This window comes from Helobdella robusta (assembly GCF_000326865.2).
Source record: "Helobdella robusta unplaced genomic scaffold HELROscaffold_4, whole genome shotgun sequence".
NCBI classification, from domain to species: domain Eukaryota; kingdom Metazoa; phylum Annelida; class Clitellata; order Rhynchobdellida; family Glossiphoniidae; genus Helobdella; species Helobdella robusta.
Genome location: NW_008704902.1, coordinates 1,094,588 through 1,117,000, shown reverse-complemented (window position 1 = coordinate 1,117,000; position 22,413 = coordinate 1,094,588). Strand labels below are relative to the sequence as shown.

Here is a 22,413-nt window from a genome sequence, read left to right as displayed (position 1 = left end):
CACCAGCAACATAAATTTCAAAATGCTGCAAAATGTCATTCAAAAAGAAATAATCATTTGTTCTCAAGAAAAACAAAAATAAACTATGGAAAGGAAATGTTAAATTCACTTGCCCTAAATTTCCAACTTACACATATCCATATCACCCACACACACATCCATACACACTCAAGCACATACTCGCCCCATCATACACATAAACACATTCACTCTTACTCATTCACTCACACACATGCAACATACGTGTACACACACACACACACACACACACACACACACACACACACACACACACACACACACACATATATATGAATAGAGCACACAATTGACAAGATGGAGCGACAAATGTTAAACATAGCTGATATCGTCATTGGTTACTGAAGACGCCAGTCGATCGGTATCCTGGTTGGTTGGCTGGTAGGTTGACTGGCTGGTTGGCTGGCTGGCTGGTTGGTTAGATGGTTGACTAGTTTATCCTCATAAAAACAAGATGGCAGCAAAATTTAATGTTTGTGATTGCAGTTGTATGCAAAAGAACCCGAGTGTACGTTTCCATACGAAACAACATCCAGCAACAAACAGCAATAAGTTTGAGATATCTATCCACTAATAAAAGACACGACCATACTACTTTTCTGTACACAAATACACACGCATTTGCACACCACAGACACTCATTTGCCCATACTACCACACGCGCGCAAGCAGCAAAATATTTCTACTTTGTTGATATGATGACATCCATTTACGGACATACATGCGTCATAATGCAACAACAACTATAATGTGTGTGCTTGACGGATTATTAGCGGACATGTCGGAATGTTATGAGAAATTTTATGAGAAATTTTATGAAGCAGTAACGAGTAGAAAATAAAAAATAGGAGAACAAAAATTGAAGTTAATCGGTGGTCATGATGGAAACAGATGTGGTGGAGGAATGTGAACAAGCGTTAACTGTTATAATTCCATATTATTTTATTTCATCTTGCTTTCTCTGATCTTTTCCCAGTTAGGATATTTATTTTCAATTGTGTAGATTACAAAATACGGCGGACTTTTAGTCCTGGCAACTTCATACGATGTTTTCGGCAAAATTTAAATAACGAGTATAAATGTACGTGTACAAAAGTGTGACTTTGTATTGTAGAATCTTCATTTCAACTTCAACATTTTCGTCCATTTGTTACTATTACAAATCATAGTTTCAAATATCTATACAGTCCTGGTATAACATTCCCCTAATGTTAGTGCGATATAATTAGTAAAAAGCTTTTTATGAATTATAAATGACTTTTTTAAACAATAAGTTACCACATCAAAATCAATAGACGGTGCATGTATGTTTATGAATCCCCATGCACTATATAGACGCGTCTCTATGTCTTGGAAACTATATACATATGTATATATATATATATATATATATATATATATATATATATACAATATTTGTACAAACGTTCAACAACAATGATGGAAACATTTCCATATTGCTGATTTAAAATATTTGCCTGCATTACACTGATATCTATTTTAGTTCTACAATTTTTTTATTTGTGACAGTGTTTATATTTACATAGAACCCAAATGAACAATGGTGAAGAATTAGAATTATTAGGTATTTACCTAATAATTCTAATTCATGAATAATTCTCCGTGCTGGTTATCATGCTCGTGTGTTAGTAAGATCCAGCACGGCCTCACGCTCTTATGACAGATCGCACGACACCTCACAGATTTCAGCGATATGAAAAACGAACCAAGTGGCAGTCATCGTTACAACAGTAATGACAAAAATAAACAAAATAGCAACAATAAAAACAACAATAATGCTGAGAAGAGTTACTACGACTTTAGCAGAGCAGACAACAACAACAACGACGACGACGATGTCAATTCACCACCATCGACCTCAAACAACTTCAACTTAACCCACAAACCTCCATCGAAGCCTTCTTACAAATCCAGGGTTTGCCACTTTTACAGTGACAACAATGATAAAAGTGGCGCGTGTAAAATCGTTGTCAACACAAAATCATTCCCCAATATAGACTCATTAAAATCAGAGTTGACGAAAAAAATTGAAGGATTGCCGTTTGGAGTGAGGAAAATCTTCACTCCCAGGTGCAGAAATGAAGTGCAGTCGCTTGAAAATTTGAAGAGTGAGGGTCACTACGTGTGCACGTCATCAAACAAACCACCAACGTCATCGTCGTCAAATGTCCTCGTGAACAGGACGATGGAAAGGAGAGTGTGGTACCCGAACAAGCGAAGGTTGAGTGGAAGCAAGGAGTTGAAAAAACTCGTGTCCAATGACGAACTGCACAGGTTCAATGAAAAAAGGTCTGCAGTGTTTCGTTGCTGTTTAATTTTTTTATAATTTTTTTTTTGAAATTGTAGTCTACATAACACTTGTACAGCAGCGTTAAAATTTTAGTTTGGCCGTTTCGTTTCATTGTACTTGATAAGTAGCACAAATGCAACTTCAGTGTTGATCGAACGGTGGTCCTCCAAAAAATGCACCCATCAACATCGCATGCAAGTGAATGTGTAGGTATGCTTATTATTGGAGTACATTTAAAAATAAAATTAGCTACATAACAATTTGAGATCATTTTGGCACCAATATCGTCATCATTTGAGTCCAGCGGTGCATGTGCTATCGCGAAGTTTTTGCCATGTATATGAGCGTCGGGTATCGTCATTTTTTAACATTCATAACATTTATAAAATTAATAATGTTAATAACATTAATAACCTTAATAACATTATAACTTTTAGTATTACCTACAACAGATCAGGTGAGACATCGACAAGATCAAACCAGCAGTTGATGCAACAACCACTGCAACAACATGATGACCACGGTAGAGTGACCATCTGCTTGTTTGGCAGCGAGAACAATAAAAAGTGTCAGGTAGTGCTGGACAAAAGGAATTCAACTCTAAATGACCTCTTGAGGAATCTTTCCATAAAGTTCAAACTTCCTATTTATAAAATCATCGATTCCGACGGCACGAAGGTGTTCCCTTATTTATTTATTTTAAAGAACTTTTAATCAACAGACGCTATGAAATGTTGTTGTAACTACCTCGAGTTGACAACACCTCAAACAATTCAACAGATCCAAGTGATTTCGGAATTGTTTCAAAAAGACGGAAGATTCGTAGCTGTCCCGAACGACAAATTATCGCGATCTCTGTCCAACCTCTCGCAAGATTCCAGCCGACAGACCAGAAGGATCCCTTTCAACGAGCCACAAAACAATAAAATATCTCAATTCAAAAAAGCTTCCAATCCCATCGAAAAAGAAAAAGGTCTATTCAGTCAACGATAATTGTTTCAGTACATAATATATTTGTTTCATTTTTTTATTTCACTTTTTTTAAAACGAATTGTCCTAGTCCGATGGAAATTATTTTTGAATGAAATTTTAATTATTTCTCCATTCAGACTTGTACAGAATAACCGTGAAAACGAACGAGTTATCATTGGCAGATTACTTGAACAAACTGACCATTACAATCTACGGAGACCTGAAAACGTCGGTGAAGTTTGATTTGATGTCGTCTCTCGAGGAGAAGAAATTCAAAAAAAATTCACTCGACGTGTTTGAAGTTAGGAAAGATTCAACAAAATTCTTAATTGTGTGGCAGAGTAAAGAATTAATAAGAACAATTTGTGATGTTATATCTATTGAATTATATACAACATGTGGCTAAATTGATTTGAGCGCCTAAACATTAACTACAGCACATGACATCAACACAAACAACAAAAACAAATGACGTCAGCACATACAACGACAACACGTGACAGCCACTCAAACAAAAACATCAATTCAAACAACATTTAACATCAACACAAGCAACAAACAGCAACAACAAATGACACCAACACAAACAACGATAACAAATAACGTCAACACAAATGCCAACAGTTCAGAGACCGACCGATCGGTGAACCGTTCAAGATTCGTCTTGAAATCGACGAGAGTGTGGACGGGATGAAGTTGGGATGGTACTGCGATGAAGTGACCGTTCGGCTGAACAATTCGGAGCAGCTGCTGTACCACTTCCCTTGCAGACGCTGGCTCAGCAGACAAGATGATGACTGGCAGCTCTACAGGGAAGTTCCCGCTCTTCATAAAATGACCGGTGTATTGCCGGGTAGGTATTGATGATGATGATGATGATGACAATGATAATGGTGATGATGAAGGTAGTGATTATAATAATATTTTAATAGTGATAACGATGATCTAGAATAATTAGTTGTCTCCAAACTCGCATCATTTTCTTAAAATGTTTACCGCACGGTTTCGGAAAGAATGGATTTATAAAAAACGTTTATGAAGAGACTTTTCCTGCTTTGATACACGGATTTTTATGAACAAAGTGTTGTTCTGTTTCTATTTTTACGGCTCAAATTATTATATTTTAAAACTAACAAACTTTGTTTGAAACTGCAGTTTTTAAAAAATTTTACGTTTGCTTAGAAAAAAATGATGAAATTCTGATGCTATTTCGAAAATTTAATGTAAAATTTTTTATATTCATTTTGGATTATAAATAGATGATAGGAATAATTATAAATTATAAAATACGTAAAGTTGAAACGAAAATGATACAAAATCACATTTCATGATGATGCTATCAGATATTTTTTAAAGCTTCTGAGTGATGTTATTATCGTCATGAAGATCTTTATCGCCAATTATTCAGTCGTCATCTACCGTCTGTCCGTGTCGACTGGGGACGTATGGAGGGGAGGAACGAACAGGGATGTGCTGGTGAAGATGATTGGTGAGTGTGGTGACACTGGATGGAGAGTTTTACGTCATCCGTATCTCGACAAACCATTCGTCATGGCCATGGTGCGTGAGGAAGCAAAATAAATTTTCAGTTTAATGGATGGTTTAGTTAACCAACACAATAAAAATGTAGAAGTGGAATTTTATTTCGACAATTGTACTATCAATCAATTTTTCTAAATTAATTTGTTAATTTTATTTTTACGTCGCATTAATTATAACTTTAAATTATTGAGCCAGACAACGGTGTTCAACGTTGAGGCAGTTATGTTGGGCAACATCCGCAACATGTTGATTAAACTTGGTAACATCAGCCACAACAAAAACAACAACATAGATGAGAAAATAAATAATGCTAACAACAAAAACGTGTATAACAACAACAGCAACAACAAGAAGACGACAACTAACAAGCAAAAGATAGCAACATCAAATGATGAATCTTGGTTTCTCGATGAAATCGTCATTTCCTGCTCCATCCCACACGTCGTGAAGTGGATCTTTCGATGTTACGAGTAGTTTATTGTTGTTATTATTTTTACTTATTCTTCTGCATGCCTTTATTATTAGTGTTTATTGGATCGAACAACTGAATGAATGAGTGAATTTCTTTTCCATTATCCAATTGGTGAGTTAACTTTTTGAAAAAATAAATGGTTAAACTGATTGGTGCAATTTATTTGATGTTGTAATTGTTAATACTTTTACCATTTACATGCACATATGTATATGTACTCAACTCGCACTCAAATGTTTATATCTATGTACAACACACACAAACACACACACACACATACACATATACACATTCATAACCACACATACACATACACATGACATACGTGTTTATTCATCAGATTAAAAGTATAAATAACATTAGTTAGCAACATTTTTTTAAAAGTTGGCTGAAGACGAATGCTATCAAAGAATTGAAGCCAGGTGGTGGTAGGCTGGATGAACATGTACAACAAAAAATGGTACTATTGTTATTATTATTATTATTATTATTAAATAAAAAGTAAAATCAAATCATGCACTCAAACACATGCACACACGCTCACACACACACACACACTTTTTTTTATAGTATATTAGCTTATAGTTATATGAGTTCAAAATTTGCCTGTTCGTATTGCTATATTCCATATTACTATCAATATATTCACTCATTATTTACTTTCATAATAAAATTATTAATTAACTAATTAATTGTTAGTTAGTTAATTAATTAATTAATTTATTAATTTATTTCTTTATTCACTAATTATGAAAATAACAACGATATTATACACCAAAAAACAGTTTGAAAGTGAATCTTGGAAATTGCAAAATGAAATGTACGTCTGTTTGTACGCTTGTAGTACGCGCAGGTATGTACACGTCGGTGATGACGGCAGCCTTGGCTCTAGTGACGCGGGTTTCTGTTTGTTATTTGTTACATCGATGCTTACGACTAAGTAGTTTGAAAATTATTCTTCTCGCTGAAAAATTGAAAGTTACAAAAAATGCACGTTTCTGAAATAAAATTGCGAAATTGTGAAAAGTTAATCTAAAAACAAAACGTTTCATTGCCCAGAAATCGTTTTCAAGGTCATAAATAAGGAAGGTGAAGGTCACGCGGTTCGGTCATTCAGGTCAACCTTTAATAATATGATGCTCACAATCGACCAATCAAAATCGAGTAGAGCCGGTGATTATGACGATAACAATGACAAAGAAGTGGGTGTATTTTCATGTATGTGCAACGTCATCGTGATCGTTATCATACAGTCACATTCGTTAATAAAAACAGCTGAATCGTTATCATCATCATCATAATCATCATCACATGGACACCGCAGACGATCATCATAGACAACATGGACGGCAAGCAGAGTGCGGAGGACTTTTTAGTGCGACCACAATTTGATCGTTCCATAGTTTTGGAATCTGCGTTCAACCCTGGTCATTATCTGGCTCTTGAAGGTCACGGACGATGTTTCCAATCCACTGTTGTTGATGAGTGTTCCAAGTTCTGGATCGAGTTGAAAGTTGGTGTACAAAGTATTTCTTTTGCTTTTACTGTTGATGATTAGTTAAATGTTTTGCCGCTACATAAATACACAATACACGTTCTAAAATGTCATGTTTAAAGCGACCATCTTCTGTAAGATTCCGTTCCATAAACAATTCGTACACAATTCGTACACAAGCAACACATGTTAAATATTGTTTTTTTTTGTTGCAAATTGTTTCACACACACACACACACACACACCACCCACACACACACTTTCTCACTCTCTCACACACACACAACGCACGTGGCAGGGAACGTTTAAAGACGGCAACCACATCATATTCCATTCGTCCATCGTTCAATGCCTTGCTGTTCAGACTTCTATGAAAGTCACCGCGCTCAAAAATAACCAATTCAAACAACATCCACAACAACTGCATCGTCAACAACAGCTACGACAACAGCAGCAGCAGTCACCTTTCCAGCTACAACATTTCCACAACACCACTTTCATCAAAGACAACAAGCTGCAGCGTAAGTGTGGGGAAACATTTTTACAGATAATTTTATTGAAATAAAAAACAACAAACATACAAACATACAAACAACAAAAGAACCTTTGAGATATCTTTGAAGAGGGCTTACAAACACACTCATGATGCTAAGCACAACAAAGCCACAACTCAACAACTACAAAAACACTTAGCAACACAACATCATAAAAACATTGGCGCACTAACAACTCTTGCAACAACGCAACCATTGCAGCATTACACAAATAACAACTCAGCCACGACATCAAACGACGACAACAACAACGAGAATGTATCGGTCTGGATAGCTCACAAAGTTGAGAAGCACATCTACCAGCTGGAGAGCAAGAGGCATTCTGGAATGTTCCTGTCGGCGTCTGCGGCCAGATCTGTCGATGCTCTCGTAAGTTTCACTGGAGGAAGTGCAATTCATAGTCTGCTGTGTTAACAAATGTACAGCATGATGCATTTGTGTGCCTGCATGTCGTGTATTGCGTTTTTTGACGTTATTGAATGTTTCAAGTGTTGCTAATAAATATATTTTAAGTTTTGTTACATGAAAATAATAAAAATATTTTCAACTCTAAGATTATAGAATTTGATTACATTAAAAATTAGAAATCTTTAGAGAAATCCCATCTTGTTACTTGTTTTTTCGACAATGAAACATTTGGACGTGAGCTTATGATTGAACGGATGAAGACATGATTGAAAAATTAAATAAATGATTTAATTATTTTTAATTTATTTATAATTATTTATAATTATTTTAAATTTGTTGACGAAGGGCGGCAAGGACGACGTGGGAAGTTGTTTCAAACTTCACCCACGTTACAGCACATGTGGTTGCATCATGTTGGAATCCATGTTACATCCTGGTCACTTTGTGGCGGTCACTAGTTCCGGAAATTTGGGATTGATGAGGCTGAAGGTTGATGCTGCAGAATGTGACAGAACCTGCAGATTCTATCCTCAAGTCGTTCGTTTCAATAGTGGGTTGATGCTTGCAGTCTGTCTTGTTTTTAACGCTTTTTGTTGGTTTCTTTTTTCTACTTGCTGTTTTTTTTATCAAAAATTACGTTTTGTTCTTCATTATTACAAAGCTTTCTTTCTTGTACGCTAACAGATAATCGAAAAAATAGAAACGCAAAATCTCAGAAGCGTTATAAACAGCCTCATGAACGACAAGACCAACAACAACTAAACACTGCTTTTGTTACACCGCCTGCATCGCCCCACTACATTAGCAACAAATACAACAACAACAACAATGACAACAAACAGTTAATGGGCCAGCCAGCAGTCACAAACGCACTGTACTATTTAACGCCACAGGGAATGTTCGTCCCTCTCAACATCCAGTTCTTCAATGATAAGATCGATGATGATGACAACAATGATGACAATATTCGCGACAATGATGTTGGTCGTTATAATGGTGATGATAACGACAACAATGATCACCGAGCTGGTAGTGATGACGACGATGAAGATGATGATTTGTTCGTGCCAACAGCCAGAAACAAAAGTATTTTAATCTTTAGACTGTTGTTTGAGTTAACAAGACCTCTTCAATTAAAATGTTCATTTATAAAAAAAAGTCATTCAATCCATTAATTAATTAATTAATTCACACGTTGTTTTATTTATGTTTTACTTAAACATCTGTTTTTATTCATTCATTCATTCGTTTGGTCATCATTCATTAATACGTATTTTCTTTTTTTCTTAATTCATCCTTTCGTTCCTTTGCTCATTTATTCACTCGCTCATTCGTTCATATATTAAATATCCCTGCAGAAGAGGACTGGATTGTATCGCTGACGACATCATGCAGCCTGCAGGACGCTGACGTCATGTTGCACCTTTACGGCGATGATGGTTACTACGGTCCTATCATTCTGGGGGGCAACAATCCGGGCAGTGCCAGAGGGGATCCTGGTGGAAGAAATTTGGCGAGTGTTCGAAGAATGGATGGCACCAGAGATTTGTTCAGTAGCGGAAATGTTGATGAGTTCAAGGTGAGAGTAGAGTCGATGATGATAGTTTTTCAAGATATCAAATACTCTGATAACAACAGGCTCTCATTTGTATTATGTATCACACTCACGCAAAAATGCAATCATAACTTTCGAAATGATATCAACAAACGTTCCAGCATTGTTTTCAAAATTTATATTCCGCTATTGTACGTCATAGTTTTTTTTTTGATAGACTTCAGAATATACTAAATTCTAAATTTATTTTTGCAAACTGCTGTTCATCTGCTGTTCATCCCTCCGTCTGTTCGTTCATTCGTCCTTTCATCCATTTGTTCGTTCATTTATTTACTTTTTTATCCATGCATTCATGCACCCATTCACCCATCCATGCATCTATCCATGATAACTTGACACCAATCAGATTCAGGTCCCAAGAAGCACAGGTGAGTTGTTCAAAGTCAGGTTGGAGCTGATCACACAGGGGGTGGGTCTTCAGGCCAGGTGGAAAGTTAACATGGTACTTATGGGGACAATGCTGGTTGATGAGGATGATGGTGATGACGACGACGATGATGATAGCTACAAAAATTGTGATAGCGTATTTCAATAATAAACGTGTAATGGTGATAAATGTTAAGTAAAAAAAAAATTTGAATTTTTTTGCTAAATGAAAATTAAAATTTTCAGCTGCAGCTGAGGAACATGTCGACATTGAAGACGTTGAAGTTCCGCTTCGATCGTTGGCTGTCGCGACGGGAAGATGATTGCGACATCGTCAGGGAGATGCCTGTTGTCAGGCTGCTAGGCAACACACTGCCAGGTGGTGGTGGTGATGATGATGATGATGATGATGATGTGGTGGTGGTGGTGATGTGGTGGTGGATAGATGGTTCTGTATATTACAATTAGTGATGATGGTGGTAGTAAATTGTCTTGTTTAATGCTATTTGATGATGACAATTATTACGATGATATTGGTGACAAAGATGACGATGAGATGATGATGATGTTAACAACTCTGACATTAATATATAACATTTCTTATAGTACCAAACCAACACGACAAATGTTTAATAAGATGCTTGTTGATATCACATCGTTCCAACCTAGTGACCAGTTATTTGGTTGAGACGTATACAGGCGGTTGCAAGCACAGCGAATATATAAACGACATCAACAGCAACAACAACAACAGCATAGATAACTACATTAAAAATTACATCAACAACAACACAAACATCAGCAACTCAAAATCCCACAAAAAGCTGATAAATGTTTACATCAACATGTTTGGAGAGCACGGAGATTCAGGGAGGAGGTTGTTGTTCAAATCAAATAACTGGGTCAAGTTTGTTATGGGCCAGGTTGGTTCAAAATAACGGTTGTTATAATTTTTATTAAATTTCAACTCGCATTACCAAATAATAATCGGTGTTGTTGTTCCACTAATGAAAGTGCATCGTTTTTGCGCTGCTGAATGAATAGAGAAGTTGCAAGGCAGTTTACTTGGAGCATCTTAACTAAAACTAAAAAGCGTTTTCTATCTTGTAAAAAAGTGAAATACAATCAACAAAAGTTTTTGCTATAGTTCTCAGTCAGTTTTTTAACAAACCAATTCAGTCAACAATTGTGTTTAGAAAAAAGTTAGGAACATAACGACAAACAAGCAATCACCGCGTTCAATTTTTTAAACAGGTTTTTTCATGTCATTTATTAAGCGACTCTAATTGTTGAAGTATGAAGATTTAAGCAAACCACTGTAGATTAAATCAGTTGTGATTCATTATTCATTGTATAATTGTATATAGAAATAATAGAATTAAATTTATACTGCGACTGATCGAAATAAATTTTTTCTTATTCATTTTTTTTTTGTTGTTCTGTTATTTTAATGATCGTCATCAATTTTTTTTTAAAGAGAGACGAGTTTCGAATTGAATCGGTCCATCTGGGAACTTTAATGAGGTGTGTGGTGACCTGTGAATTCAACGAAGAGGAACATTCTGACAATGGGAACGATGATGGTGATGAAGATGATGATAAGTATCGATGGTGTTGTAATAAGATTGTTGTTACGTACAAGTGCAACAAAGATGATGACGACGACGACGATGATGATGTTCGCAAGAAGGCTGATGATGAAAACGAGGAAATAGTGATGTTCCCTTGCAACAAGTTTTTGTTGAATTTTTAATTTCTTTTCGATTGAACTTTTAATTTATAATGCGTTTACTGGATTAATGACAAAAAATGTTAATTTGCATTATGTAAACCGAATTTCAACTTATTCAAAGAATTTATTTAAATATAATAAGTTGAAATAATTTTATTGTTGTGACACAATAATTTTCTCATTGATCTGGAAATAAATTTCAAAACCAGATGCTTCCACGTCAAAAACAAGCGTAGAATGAAGATTGAAAAAGTTCTCAAACCCTTCAAATCCAGTAACAGACGATGATTTTCATTATATTTTTTAAATTTTTCAAAACAAACCATTTATGTTATAATTTTGATCTCCAAATCTTCACAAAATATTCATTATTTCCTACATTTGTGTGTATCATTAAATGACTAACCAACAGATGGGGCAAGTCCTTACATTAGGAATCCATCCAACAAGCCAAAACAACCAGTTTTTAAGTTAGGTTGGTTGAATCACCATGATATTTCTTTTGTTACTGGCTGTTCATTTCAATTTTTTATCTCTCATTGACGATTGTTTAACATTTAAATTCTGATACAAAGATCTAATTAGTTTTGTGTATTGTTATTTAAAACAATATTTTCATTTGACAGCTCACAAGACGAATCGCGCGTCTAGAATTCCAGTGCATAAAGAGAGAAAACGTTTAAAAGTTGCAAACAATCCGCCAATCCTTCTTCACGACCTGGAGAGAACAATGTCTGATCAACTAAAACAACAACAACTTCAACAACTACATCAATCTTTGCACCAACAACAGCCACAACTGCAAAAACAACTACCAGAAGAATTTATGTTGCAAAAGAACTTGTCCGGGTTACACATTTTTTTGTAATTTTTAACCTCAGAAAAAATATAAAAATTTAAAGAAATAGTATGATGAAATTCATATTTTTTAAGAAAAGTTGTTAATTTTTATCAAGTCTTGATCCTTACAAATGTTGGCGGTCGTTTCAAAAAGCTGACGTAAGTAATGAAAAATGGCAATTTAATATGGCCAAGGGGGAGTTTTGCTTCAAGTGGAATTGTTTGTATTGATATTTCAGAGTTTCATCAAGTATGGTGTGTAAGGGATGTGAAAGAATGGACTGAGCTTTGGAAGAAATGTAATGGAAGAGCCTCAATTGATTCGAATTATAGAGTAAAGTTGAATAATTTGTGGCCATTTCGAGTAGAATTTAGAAATATTTGATAAAAAAAAGTAGAAATGCAAAAATATAAAATTTGAGTAAAAACGTTTTAGTAAGGATACGATAACAATTGTATTATTTATGATAATGTTTATTACTATTTCAGAGTTTCAGAAAGAAGCAATGATGAAAAAATATCATCTGATGAAGATATTAATAAACTACATGAAGACAATAACGATAACGATAATAAAGTCGATGGTAGCAGTGATAAAAACGAGGATGTTGAAAATGATGATTCTGATACTGTTGACGAGCAAGAAAATGACGAAAGACTCGATGAAAATGATAAAAATGATGATGACGTCAAACCTTTGATTGAAGCACCAGCCACTAAGGAGTCCAAGCAGCATTTGTTAGGTTCAGACGTTGAATTTGGAATAAAATATTTTTTCATGCAATAAATTCATCTATTTTCATACTAACAACATGATTTATCAATTTGCACAAGTATGAAAGTTTTTAATGTGACTATAAAAGTATTATACATGTGTATATTTGCTTAATTTTCAAACTAAAAATAAAAATTAAAAATATTTTCCTTACTTTTTCCAGGTGAATGGAATTTATATCTACTGTTCAGAAATAAAAATCTTGTCTTTAATAATAATAATAATAATAATAACAATAATAATAAAAGTGCCGACGACGACGATGATGTCACTGTGAAAAAAATGATTCAAACATGTTATAAAACAGCGGTAATATACAACAATGATGGAGAGAAAGTTCATCTGTCGTTGAATGAATGCAAGGTCAGGTCGCCTACGTCTGGTTGGGGGCTTGGACCTGTCGCCAAGTTCAAGGTTGGTCTGTTTGGATTTAGGGTTACGCCGGAGAATATTCGGCCATTGTTCACTATCCGGCCGTGTGTTTGTAAATATTTCAGTTTTATAACTTCAGAGGTTAAACAATAATAATTTTAACAGTTTTTGGTGTATACATGTTGCAGAGTAAAACGCGCAATTTATACGTCAATAATCGGCTCCGACCGGATATCAAAAAGTACTTTCCGGTGCAACCTTAGTTATTATTATTATTATTATTATTATTATTATTGCCATTTCTATTATTGCCACTATTAATTTTTTTCATTAATGATTTTTGTCTACAAATTTGAGGGAATACTTGTTATAACTTTAAAATAAATATTTTTATAATAATAGCATAATTATGTAGTATCTTATTAATTATTAATTAACAATAATATTATTACCAATTACGTCCTACTAATATTATTACGTCATAATAATATTATTATTAATTTCGTCATAATGCTTGATGATTAAGGTGACCTTCAAGGAGTTCTTCCGGAACTTTCACAAACTGAGGATAGGTGTGCAGTTTGTTTCACGAAATCTTAATTGTTACAAAACTATCAAACTTAAAAAGGTCGGTTTTTTAATGTTGAATTTTTTTAAGTTGGACGATAAAATAATGCAAAGAATAATAAATTTGGTTTCATCGCAGGTTATTTTGAAGCACAAATTTAACGAGACCACATTCGAGTTCTCAAAAAATGATATCTATGATGTATCCAATGAGAGAAAAATAAATAACAATAATAAAAACAAAACAAAAAGTAATAATGATGACATTGATGACAATAATGATGATGACAACGACAATGATGACGGCAAAGATGGATGGATGGAGTTGCCTGTAAAAACATCAACTTCTGGTATCAACCTCACTGAAATTAACATTAGTGATAATGATAACAACAACAATAACAACAACAACAATAACAACAACAATAACAACGATGGTTACAGTAAAGTTTTTAAAGACATTAACATAAAGGACGAATGTGTTCTTATAGAAGAGACAATGTTAATGAGAGACCCAAGTAATTTATCGTTAAAATTGTAAACATTTTTAAAAATGGGTATTTATTTACTTTGAGTTATTTTATTTTTTGACATTGAGAAAGTACTATTTAAGTATTTTAATTGATTTAAATTTAGATTTTATAGTGAATTTAAGGTTATTAATTTCAAAAAATACAACGCTGGCAATCATGTCAACGTAGCTAATTTAATTAATCTAATTAATGTTATAAATTTAATGATGTATTTAATGTAATGAATGTTTTCTTTGCTAATCTGAGTGTATTTAATAAAAAACAGTAATAATTTGTATCACAAAATATTTTTGCAACAGTTATCACCTACCACATCAAAGTCTTCATCACCAAATCGAAACTGAAACATAAAAAGTTGGGAAAACCCATAATGATGGATGCAAATTTGTACGGAAGTAAAAGTGATTCTGGGATGAGGACGAAGAAGATGACGACAATGATGAAGAGGGTTAATCGCTATGATGATAATGACATCAAGGATGATGGTGATAAAAATAAAGACGCCGACAAAGAAATCGTTCGTTGATTTTTTTTAAATTTGAAACTATTGTCATTTTGTTAGACTTTTCTATATCATAAGTCTTTGAAGTTGAAAATTTAAAAATCTTTAAATACTTTTAAAAATATTAATAATTTAATTCCAGATGGAAACGTTGGATATAAAAGCAGTCCACCTTTCTGCCTTGCAATCCCTACTCATCGGTTTCCACTTTAAAAATAATGACAACGGTGATGAAGACGATGATGAGGATGATGATTTAAAAATTTTCGTTAACCATGTTATCGTCACTTACTCATATTCCTCATCGTCCTTCTCGTCATCATCATCATCAACAACGTCATCAGCAACATCATCATCAACAACATCAACGTCTGCCAAAAAGAGTTACAGCGTTTATTTCAAGTGCAATGAGTGAGCGCTGTTACTTCGTTTCAAAATTTGTTTTTACCAAATTGAATATTCACTTTTACAAAAGTTTATAGATATTATCTCTTATTTAACAGTTTTTTACTAGTTTTTTTTAAATTTATGGTTATTTTCTGTAACAGTATTAATATTATATGTTTTTAAAGCAAAATTAAAAAATTATTTTCGTGAAAAATATTAGGTCAAAAATTTTACACTCAACATTTTTCTGACTACATTTTTCAGTTTCATCAGCGTAGTCCCCTCTTCATCTTCCTCACCATCTTCCTCATCATCTTCCTCGTCTCCACCCTCTCCTGGAAAGTCTCAATGCAAGATGTTGTACCCGGGGGAAAGGGATGACGTCACAGAACCTTCCAAAGGTGAGGATGGTGTCATCGCTGGATGTGATGAGTATTCCTACCGTTTTTTATTAATTTATTTCAAATTTTTTTAGATTAATTTAGATTCTGTAAATTTATTTTAATAATTATCATTATTTATTGATACTATTTCTTTCGTTTAATTAATTATATATTTTCAATAGTTTTAATTCGGTAAGAAGTAGTAAATAACGAATTGTTCTAACTAGCTGCAAACCCGAAAGAAACATGGAAAGTAACTATCCGGGCGGGGAAATTTGCTGACGATGACGACGACGACGATGACGATGATTCTAACGATAACGATGCAACAAATACGAACAACAACAGTAACAACAAAAACAACAACAATAATAACAATAACAACAACAACGCCATTTTCGTTGATGAATTTTTCAGGAAACCAGCCTCATTCCGACAGCATCCTAGCTACAAAGTACATCCTGAGCCATTAAAAGGTTGGATGGCGCGGTTCATGACGACCGCGATGATGTAGATGATAATGACGTTAATTCAAATTTCAATAATCACAGTGATTAATCACAGGGATTAAGAGGTTTTGATGGCGTTAATGATTAAAATGGGGACATATTTGTTAATGCTATTTCAAATGCATAATTTTCATTGGATAATCATCATCATTATTATTATTATCATTGTCATCATTAAATAATCAACAAGCAATCATCATCACGTAATCATCATTGTTGTCTTAACCAATCACGGTGGTTTTCCCGATTTCACCATCACAGCCATCACCATCATCATCATTTTTGTCGTCATCATCACCCTTAACGTCACTACCAATAGTGATGATCATTATCACCACTAGGCAGTTTGGCGTTAGTGGTGTACGGTGATGATGGAGTGAGTGAAGTGATGAGGATGAAGATGTTGACGGGGAGGAGTCATCTTTTCATGCAAGGCCAAGAGTTGCTGTTTGAAGTCTGTAGTAATGACGATGATAATAATAAGTTAACATCTTTCAGTTAATTTTCAGAGGTTTCAACATCACACATGGCACGTGGAAATTTTATTATTTACAATAATGATGACAAAGCTGATGTTAATGATAAAATGATTGTATTGATAAGGAAAATATAACTGCGACTATTATACATTGACGACTAAATAATTAAGATAGTGTTATTGAAATAAAATATGATAGTGATGAAGACGATGATAACAAAAATGTATGTGGTGATGGTACTACTGACTCATTATTATGATGGAATGATTAACAATTGAATCAACAAGGTTACAACGGAAAACACGAAATTAGGCAACCCGTACAAAATTAGAATAGGAATCGATGAAGATGATGATGATGAAGATGAGAGGACGTGTGAAAACTGGCTGATTGGAACTGTCAGTAATGAACATGAGGATGAGATTTGTGATAAGATGATGATGAAACTTGTGATATCATTAATAATGTTGTTGATCATGTTAAGTAACTCTGCTGACTACAATGATGATTATCATAACAGATTTTTTATTCAATGATGATGGTTGTAATATTGTTTGAATCTTAGTTATAAAACTATCATCACCAAGGTGACAATATACCAGCCAGCAAGCCAATCATCGTTCATGTTTGAGGTGAACGACCGAATGATACGCAATGATTGGTTCGATGGATGGGTGGAGTCATCCTTATCAGAATGTTTGACCAACCAGCAATCGTCTGATAATGACATCATCACTCGACTTCCAGGTGATTGTTGCTTGTTGTTTATGATGACGATAATGATGAATAACGGTGATGATTACAATGACGATGACGACGATGATGGTTCCTCTCGCAGTACTACTGTACACCGTTAAAGTACACACATCTCAGTTTATTGTACCGATGCACGTAACCTCAAGATGTTTTGCATACATTATGTTAATTGGTGGGCGGGGCGATACAGGCTGGAGGCGATTGATTGACTTTAAGAACCAGAGTCACCTCTTTGAAGCTGGAAAAGTTAGGATGTTGTTTGGTCAGCTGTTATGATAGCAAATGAAATAAAAAAAATTTTTATTGAACAATGTTTTTTGATATTATCATCCTAATAACATAGACTGTAAATAATATTTTTTTTATTTTCGTTATACGTAATTTTAATAATTAAGTTATTCATCTTTTTATTGTTCTGCAACAAATTTTATAGGTCCAAACCTTTGAAGTGGAGGCGGTAGACCTAAAAAATATAACCGATGTTGTTATTGGTCACGATTTTGACCAACCAGAATGCAGGTGGTTTGTGAAATCTCTCTCTATTGGCTGGGAGGATCCAAATGGAGATAATGAAATTGTGCTGCATTGTAATAAGTATGAAGCGACGACGATGATGATGTGGCTGTGATGATGATGATGATGTGATTGTAATTTAGAAGATGATGGCAACGATGATGTTATGTTAACATATACATTAATAATACTTTATATTAGGACATAATTTTTCAAAAAAATATAACTTTGTGTATAGCCTCATAGATGGCGAAGGTAAAACTAAAAAGTACGAGAGATCGTTCAGCGTTGAAAACTTCAAGGCAGGTTCGTGTTTGTTGATTTATTGCTCCTGGACACTCATCTCCATGTCTCTCTCACAAACGCTATACAGTTCATCATTATGCACCATTTCTCACCTCACCAACTTTCACTCAATTTATTGGCAACAAGAAAGTTGCATATCCGTAGCAATGCAGAAGACAGCCAATATGCTGTTAAATTATTATTATCATCATTACAATTATCATCGTCACTATCATCATTATTATCATCATCGTCACCACAATCATACTCATCGTCATAACTTTAGACGAATGGTCCTTCTACGTATACAACAAGATGAACAGGCACGCAACAAAACAACTGCCTAGCAACATCACGACAACAACGTCAACGAGCAGACCTGAGCAAATGCTCATCAACGATTTGTTGCTGGTTCTTTACGGCAGCAACGGATGGACTGAAGAAATGGAAGTAACAGCTGTCGATATGCAGCTGAAGAAGGATGAACGAGATAGTGACGTCATGTTTTACATCAAAAAATTCAAAGTAACATCTTCTTTATTTACATTTTTGTTTAAGTTTTTATTCTGTTTTTTATGTGAATTCAATATTGGATTTATCAAAATCAATTATCCAAATAAGTGAGCGCGATTGTTTCATATTTCTTTTGATTTCCAACCCCAGTTTAAGGAGTGGTTCTTCGCAAGCGTGGGTGACTTTTATAAGTTGAGGTTGGGATTTCCAGAGAAGTTGAATGACAAGGTTCATTGCTACATCGAAGATGTGAGTTTCGTTTTATTAACATCGTTATCATCATCATGCTTTGTGTTATGAACTTTGTAATTAATTCTAATCAACATCTTAAAATTACATGAGCATAGCCATGATTTTTAGCATTCTCATTTTTGACATCGTCATCGTTAACATTATCAGTACCGTCATCATCACCGTGGCATCATCATTCTCATCATCGTGACATCATCATCATTGTGACACTTAAAGATAATAATAAGGAACGACACGAAACACCTGAGTTACGCATTCCACATGGATGCATTCATGCAGAGGAACGAACAGAGCGATGGTTGGAAGGAGGTGCCCTGCCTCACACACGCTGCATACTTGCACAACATCTGCGAAACTCACCTCATAGAACTGTCTTCAAGGAAACCGTTACCCGGTTAATTGAAATCCTCAATTAATAATTTTTTTGCTTAAATACCTCACCATTTTTTCGGAGCTCCTTTCTGTTAAGTTGAATAAGGTTTGCGAGTGTTCTATGAAATAAACTTTATGAACTTCTCACTCGATAAGACAGTTTGTATTGTATTGTATTGTGAACGTACATACGTCTCCGTACGTGTACATGTAAATAAACAATTCATAAACATGTTAAATAAATAAACAAACTTGAAATACACTCGCAACGTGTGCACATAAACACATACACATAGTGCTCTCATACGGTGTACAAGTTCAAACCGGTCCATCACCGAATTCCGGCACAGATGACGTCATCTTCTTGGAAATATTTGGCACAAGAGGCAGCACAGGAAGAAGAAAGCTTCTCGAAAATTATGGCGAATTTCCGGATAAAAACTTTAGGGACGGCCAGGTGATAATGATAATCAAAGAAAAAAAATCAACCATCATCATTCTGCACAGCTAATCACATTGCAATGACGTCACTTTTTGATGTCACAATAAATGTCAATAACTATATATTAACCTAACATCCTTGCTAAAATCAAACGACACACTGCCTATCAAACATGTTTTCCATTTTACAATTTAGTCATTTTTTCCGACCATTCCTGCCGACTAAGGGCAAACTTGCGCTGATTCTGCACAGCTAATCACACTGCAATGACGTCACTTTTTGATGATTTGACGTCATGTTGTTAACATTCAGTTGGATGTTTTTGTGATCGAAGCGGTGGACATTGAGAGGGTGGAGAAGATTCACGTGGGCAGAATGAATGTAACCCCGCCTTCATCATCGTCGCCAACATCATCAGCAGTATCGCCACGGAGTAACAGTGGATGGTTTGTGGATAGCATATCCATTGTCGTCCTAGCAAACCACATCATCAATGTCTTCAAGTTCCACTGCTCATGGTTGGCTGGCTGCTTTCTAGTTACGTCTGTTCATGTCGTTTTATATTTTCATTGCTCCATTCCTTTTTTCTTTCCATTATATAAACTTTCCTAGAAGCAATGGCGCCACAAAAGTAGAAGCAAAATGGTTTTATATATTATCTATAATAATGTTTGAAGAAATAACATAAATTTGTGATCGATGAAGCAACATACATTCTGATACGTTTGCAGTTTCATAACACCAGACGAACCAGTGAAAGAGTTCTTCTTGACAGATTTTGAACAGATGAACGAGAACGACGTAAAATGAAGTAACAAACTGGAACTGGAATAAAGTAAAACTTACAAAGAATGAATGACACCCAAGTTAGGAGATATACAAAAAATGAATGATTAATAAATTAAATTTTTACGAGAAAGAATATCATATAAAAAACTGGCTAAACTTTATTTTTATTGCCCTAACAAATGCTGGATGAGTTATTTGCAAGGATAATAATCTCTCAGTTGAATATTCATTTTGATGTTATTTATAAATTTAATGTTAATTTATAAGTTATGGGGAGGTTGATACATCTATGTTACTTGAACCTTCATTATTGTCAGTTTATGTGATACTTTTGCATTCTTGTTAATATTATTTTCGAAATTTTTAGAAAATAGAATTGTATTAATTTTATGATGAATATATATTTGAACGAGATTTACAGACATTATATTTTGTAACATTTTTCTGGAAAAAAGTTTTGCAGTTCATAAATTAAAAAATATAAAATATTAATTGTCCCAATTAAAAAAAAATTGATATCATGATCAAAATAAAAATAAATTACACAAAAGATAAAATAATTTTTAAAATATCTTTCCTAAATATGTTACTCTGTCATAAACTTTGGTCAAAGAAGGCCATTGAACAACAAACTGATCAGCAATGTGGTACAATATTTTACCAGTCAGCGACAATGATTTAACCCTGCAAATACTTTCAATGAAGATAATTTTTGATCTAGGCAATATGCAGAGAACTCTGAAGAGGAACAAAATAAAGCACAGTGGTACGCAGGTTCCAGGTCCATTACATAGAAGGAGGTCTGGTCGGTCTTCAATCATGATGACCAACGAATCTTTCAAAGCATGTGCAGTTGTCAAAATTGTTGATGACCACGATTGATGAACTTCTCTGCTTCGTTTCATCTTCAATATTTTGTGTTGTTGGTGTTTGTTGATCTGATGTTGATCGTGGTGGTTGGATGATTCATTCAATAGTTCTTCAAGTGCATGCACTTTTGCTTCACTCAGTCTGTCTGTGTCTGCCAACACATAAGTTCTGGGATGATAAGGGATGGGTAATTTACTGACTAGCTTCAACATCTCACTTGTGTGGCCCCCTGCATGCAAACAAAATTAGTACATTACATTCAGTCTAGTTCAGTTTTCAGCTCAGTGATGTTTGATTCAATTAAAACGTAAAATATTGTCCAAAAAACGTTAAAGTCAAAGATTTTTAAATTTTAAATCCGTTATCACTTAGCAAATTGATTGACAGATTTGGAGATTGAGGAGCCTACGAACCTGACCCGAGAACGATCATGGTGGGAACATTCCAGTCCGGCATTGAGCAATTTTTCGTCGCATCATGAACTTTCATTCGCGACAAACGAATTCTAATAAGCAAATAAAATAATCTGACTATAACGATCGACACTAAACAACCAAACAAACCGCAAACGATCATTGCCTCTCAAGACCAAGGCAGTCAAAAAACGATTGTTTACAATTGTTTGAAAAAGTTTTTAAAAACAAACTTAAGTTTTTACTTTTTTTAAAGTTAATTATTGTTTTAAAAATGTTATTAAATTAAAAACAAATTTGAATTGTGGTTTTTTTGATAATAAAGTTAAATTTGTATTATTTTATTAAATAAAAT

The 22,413-nt window shown here is 34.3% G+C and overlaps 3 protein-coding genes across 3 annotated transcripts; 2 read left to right on the top strand and 1 right to left on the bottom strand.

Annotated features, from left to right (window-relative positions):
* Positions 1 to 1,753: 1,753 nt before the first annotated feature.
* Positions 1,754 to 5,338, top strand: HELRODRAFT_162124 (hypothetical protein; the record flags this gene model as incomplete). Its single annotated transcript, XM_009024419.1, has 7 exons — positions 1,754 to 2,349; positions 2,788 to 3,028; positions 3,131 to 3,323; positions 3,460 to 3,623; positions 3,947 to 4,175; positions 4,731 to 4,882; positions 5,060 to 5,338. The coding sequence occupies 7 exons, from the start codon at positions 1,754 to 1,756 to the stop codon at positions 5,336 to 5,338; spliced, it is 1,854 nt and encodes a 617-aa protein (XP_009022667.1).
* Positions 5,339 to 5,779: 441 nt separating this feature from the next.
* HELRODRAFT_162123 (hypothetical protein) lies at positions 5,780 to 20,796 on the top strand (the record flags this gene model as incomplete). Its single annotated transcript, XM_009024418.1, has 36 exons — positions 5,780 to 5,796; positions 6,122 to 6,189; positions 6,396 to 6,538; positions 6,661 to 6,849; positions 7,130 to 7,352; positions 7,525 to 7,754; positions 8,139 to 8,327; positions 8,636 to 8,879; positions 9,152 to 9,372; positions 9,755 to 9,871; positions 10,021 to 10,153; positions 10,444 to 10,697; positions 11,252 to 11,508; positions 11,716 to 11,780; positions 11,919 to 11,981; positions 12,133 to 12,355; positions 12,836 to 13,089; positions 13,285 to 13,535; positions 14,020 to 14,121; positions 14,200 to 14,578; positions 14,893 to 15,110; positions 15,238 to 15,506; positions 15,747 to 15,883; positions 16,093 to 16,341; positions 16,716 to 16,828; positions 17,141 to 17,251; positions 17,441 to 17,600; positions 17,692 to 17,855; positions 18,043 to 18,131; positions 18,361 to 18,428; positions 18,694 to 18,932; positions 19,071 to 19,169; positions 19,389 to 19,566; positions 19,841 to 20,001; positions 20,299 to 20,504; positions 20,718 to 20,796. The coding sequence occupies 36 exons, from the start codon at positions 5,780 to 5,782 to the stop codon at positions 20,794 to 20,796; spliced, it is 6,162 nt and encodes a 2,053-aa protein (XP_009022666.1).
* Positions 20,797 to 21,338: 542 nt separating this feature from the next.
* HELRODRAFT_162122 (hypothetical protein) lies at positions 21,339 to 22,101 on the bottom strand (the record flags this gene model as incomplete). Its single annotated transcript, XM_009024417.1, has 2 exons — positions 21,339 to 21,874; positions 22,059 to 22,101. 2 exons carry the CDS (start codon positions 22,099 to 22,101, stop codon positions 21,339 to 21,341), a joined length of 579 nt encoding a protein of 192 aa, XP_009022665.1.
* Positions 22,102 to 22,413: the final 312 nt, after the last annotated feature.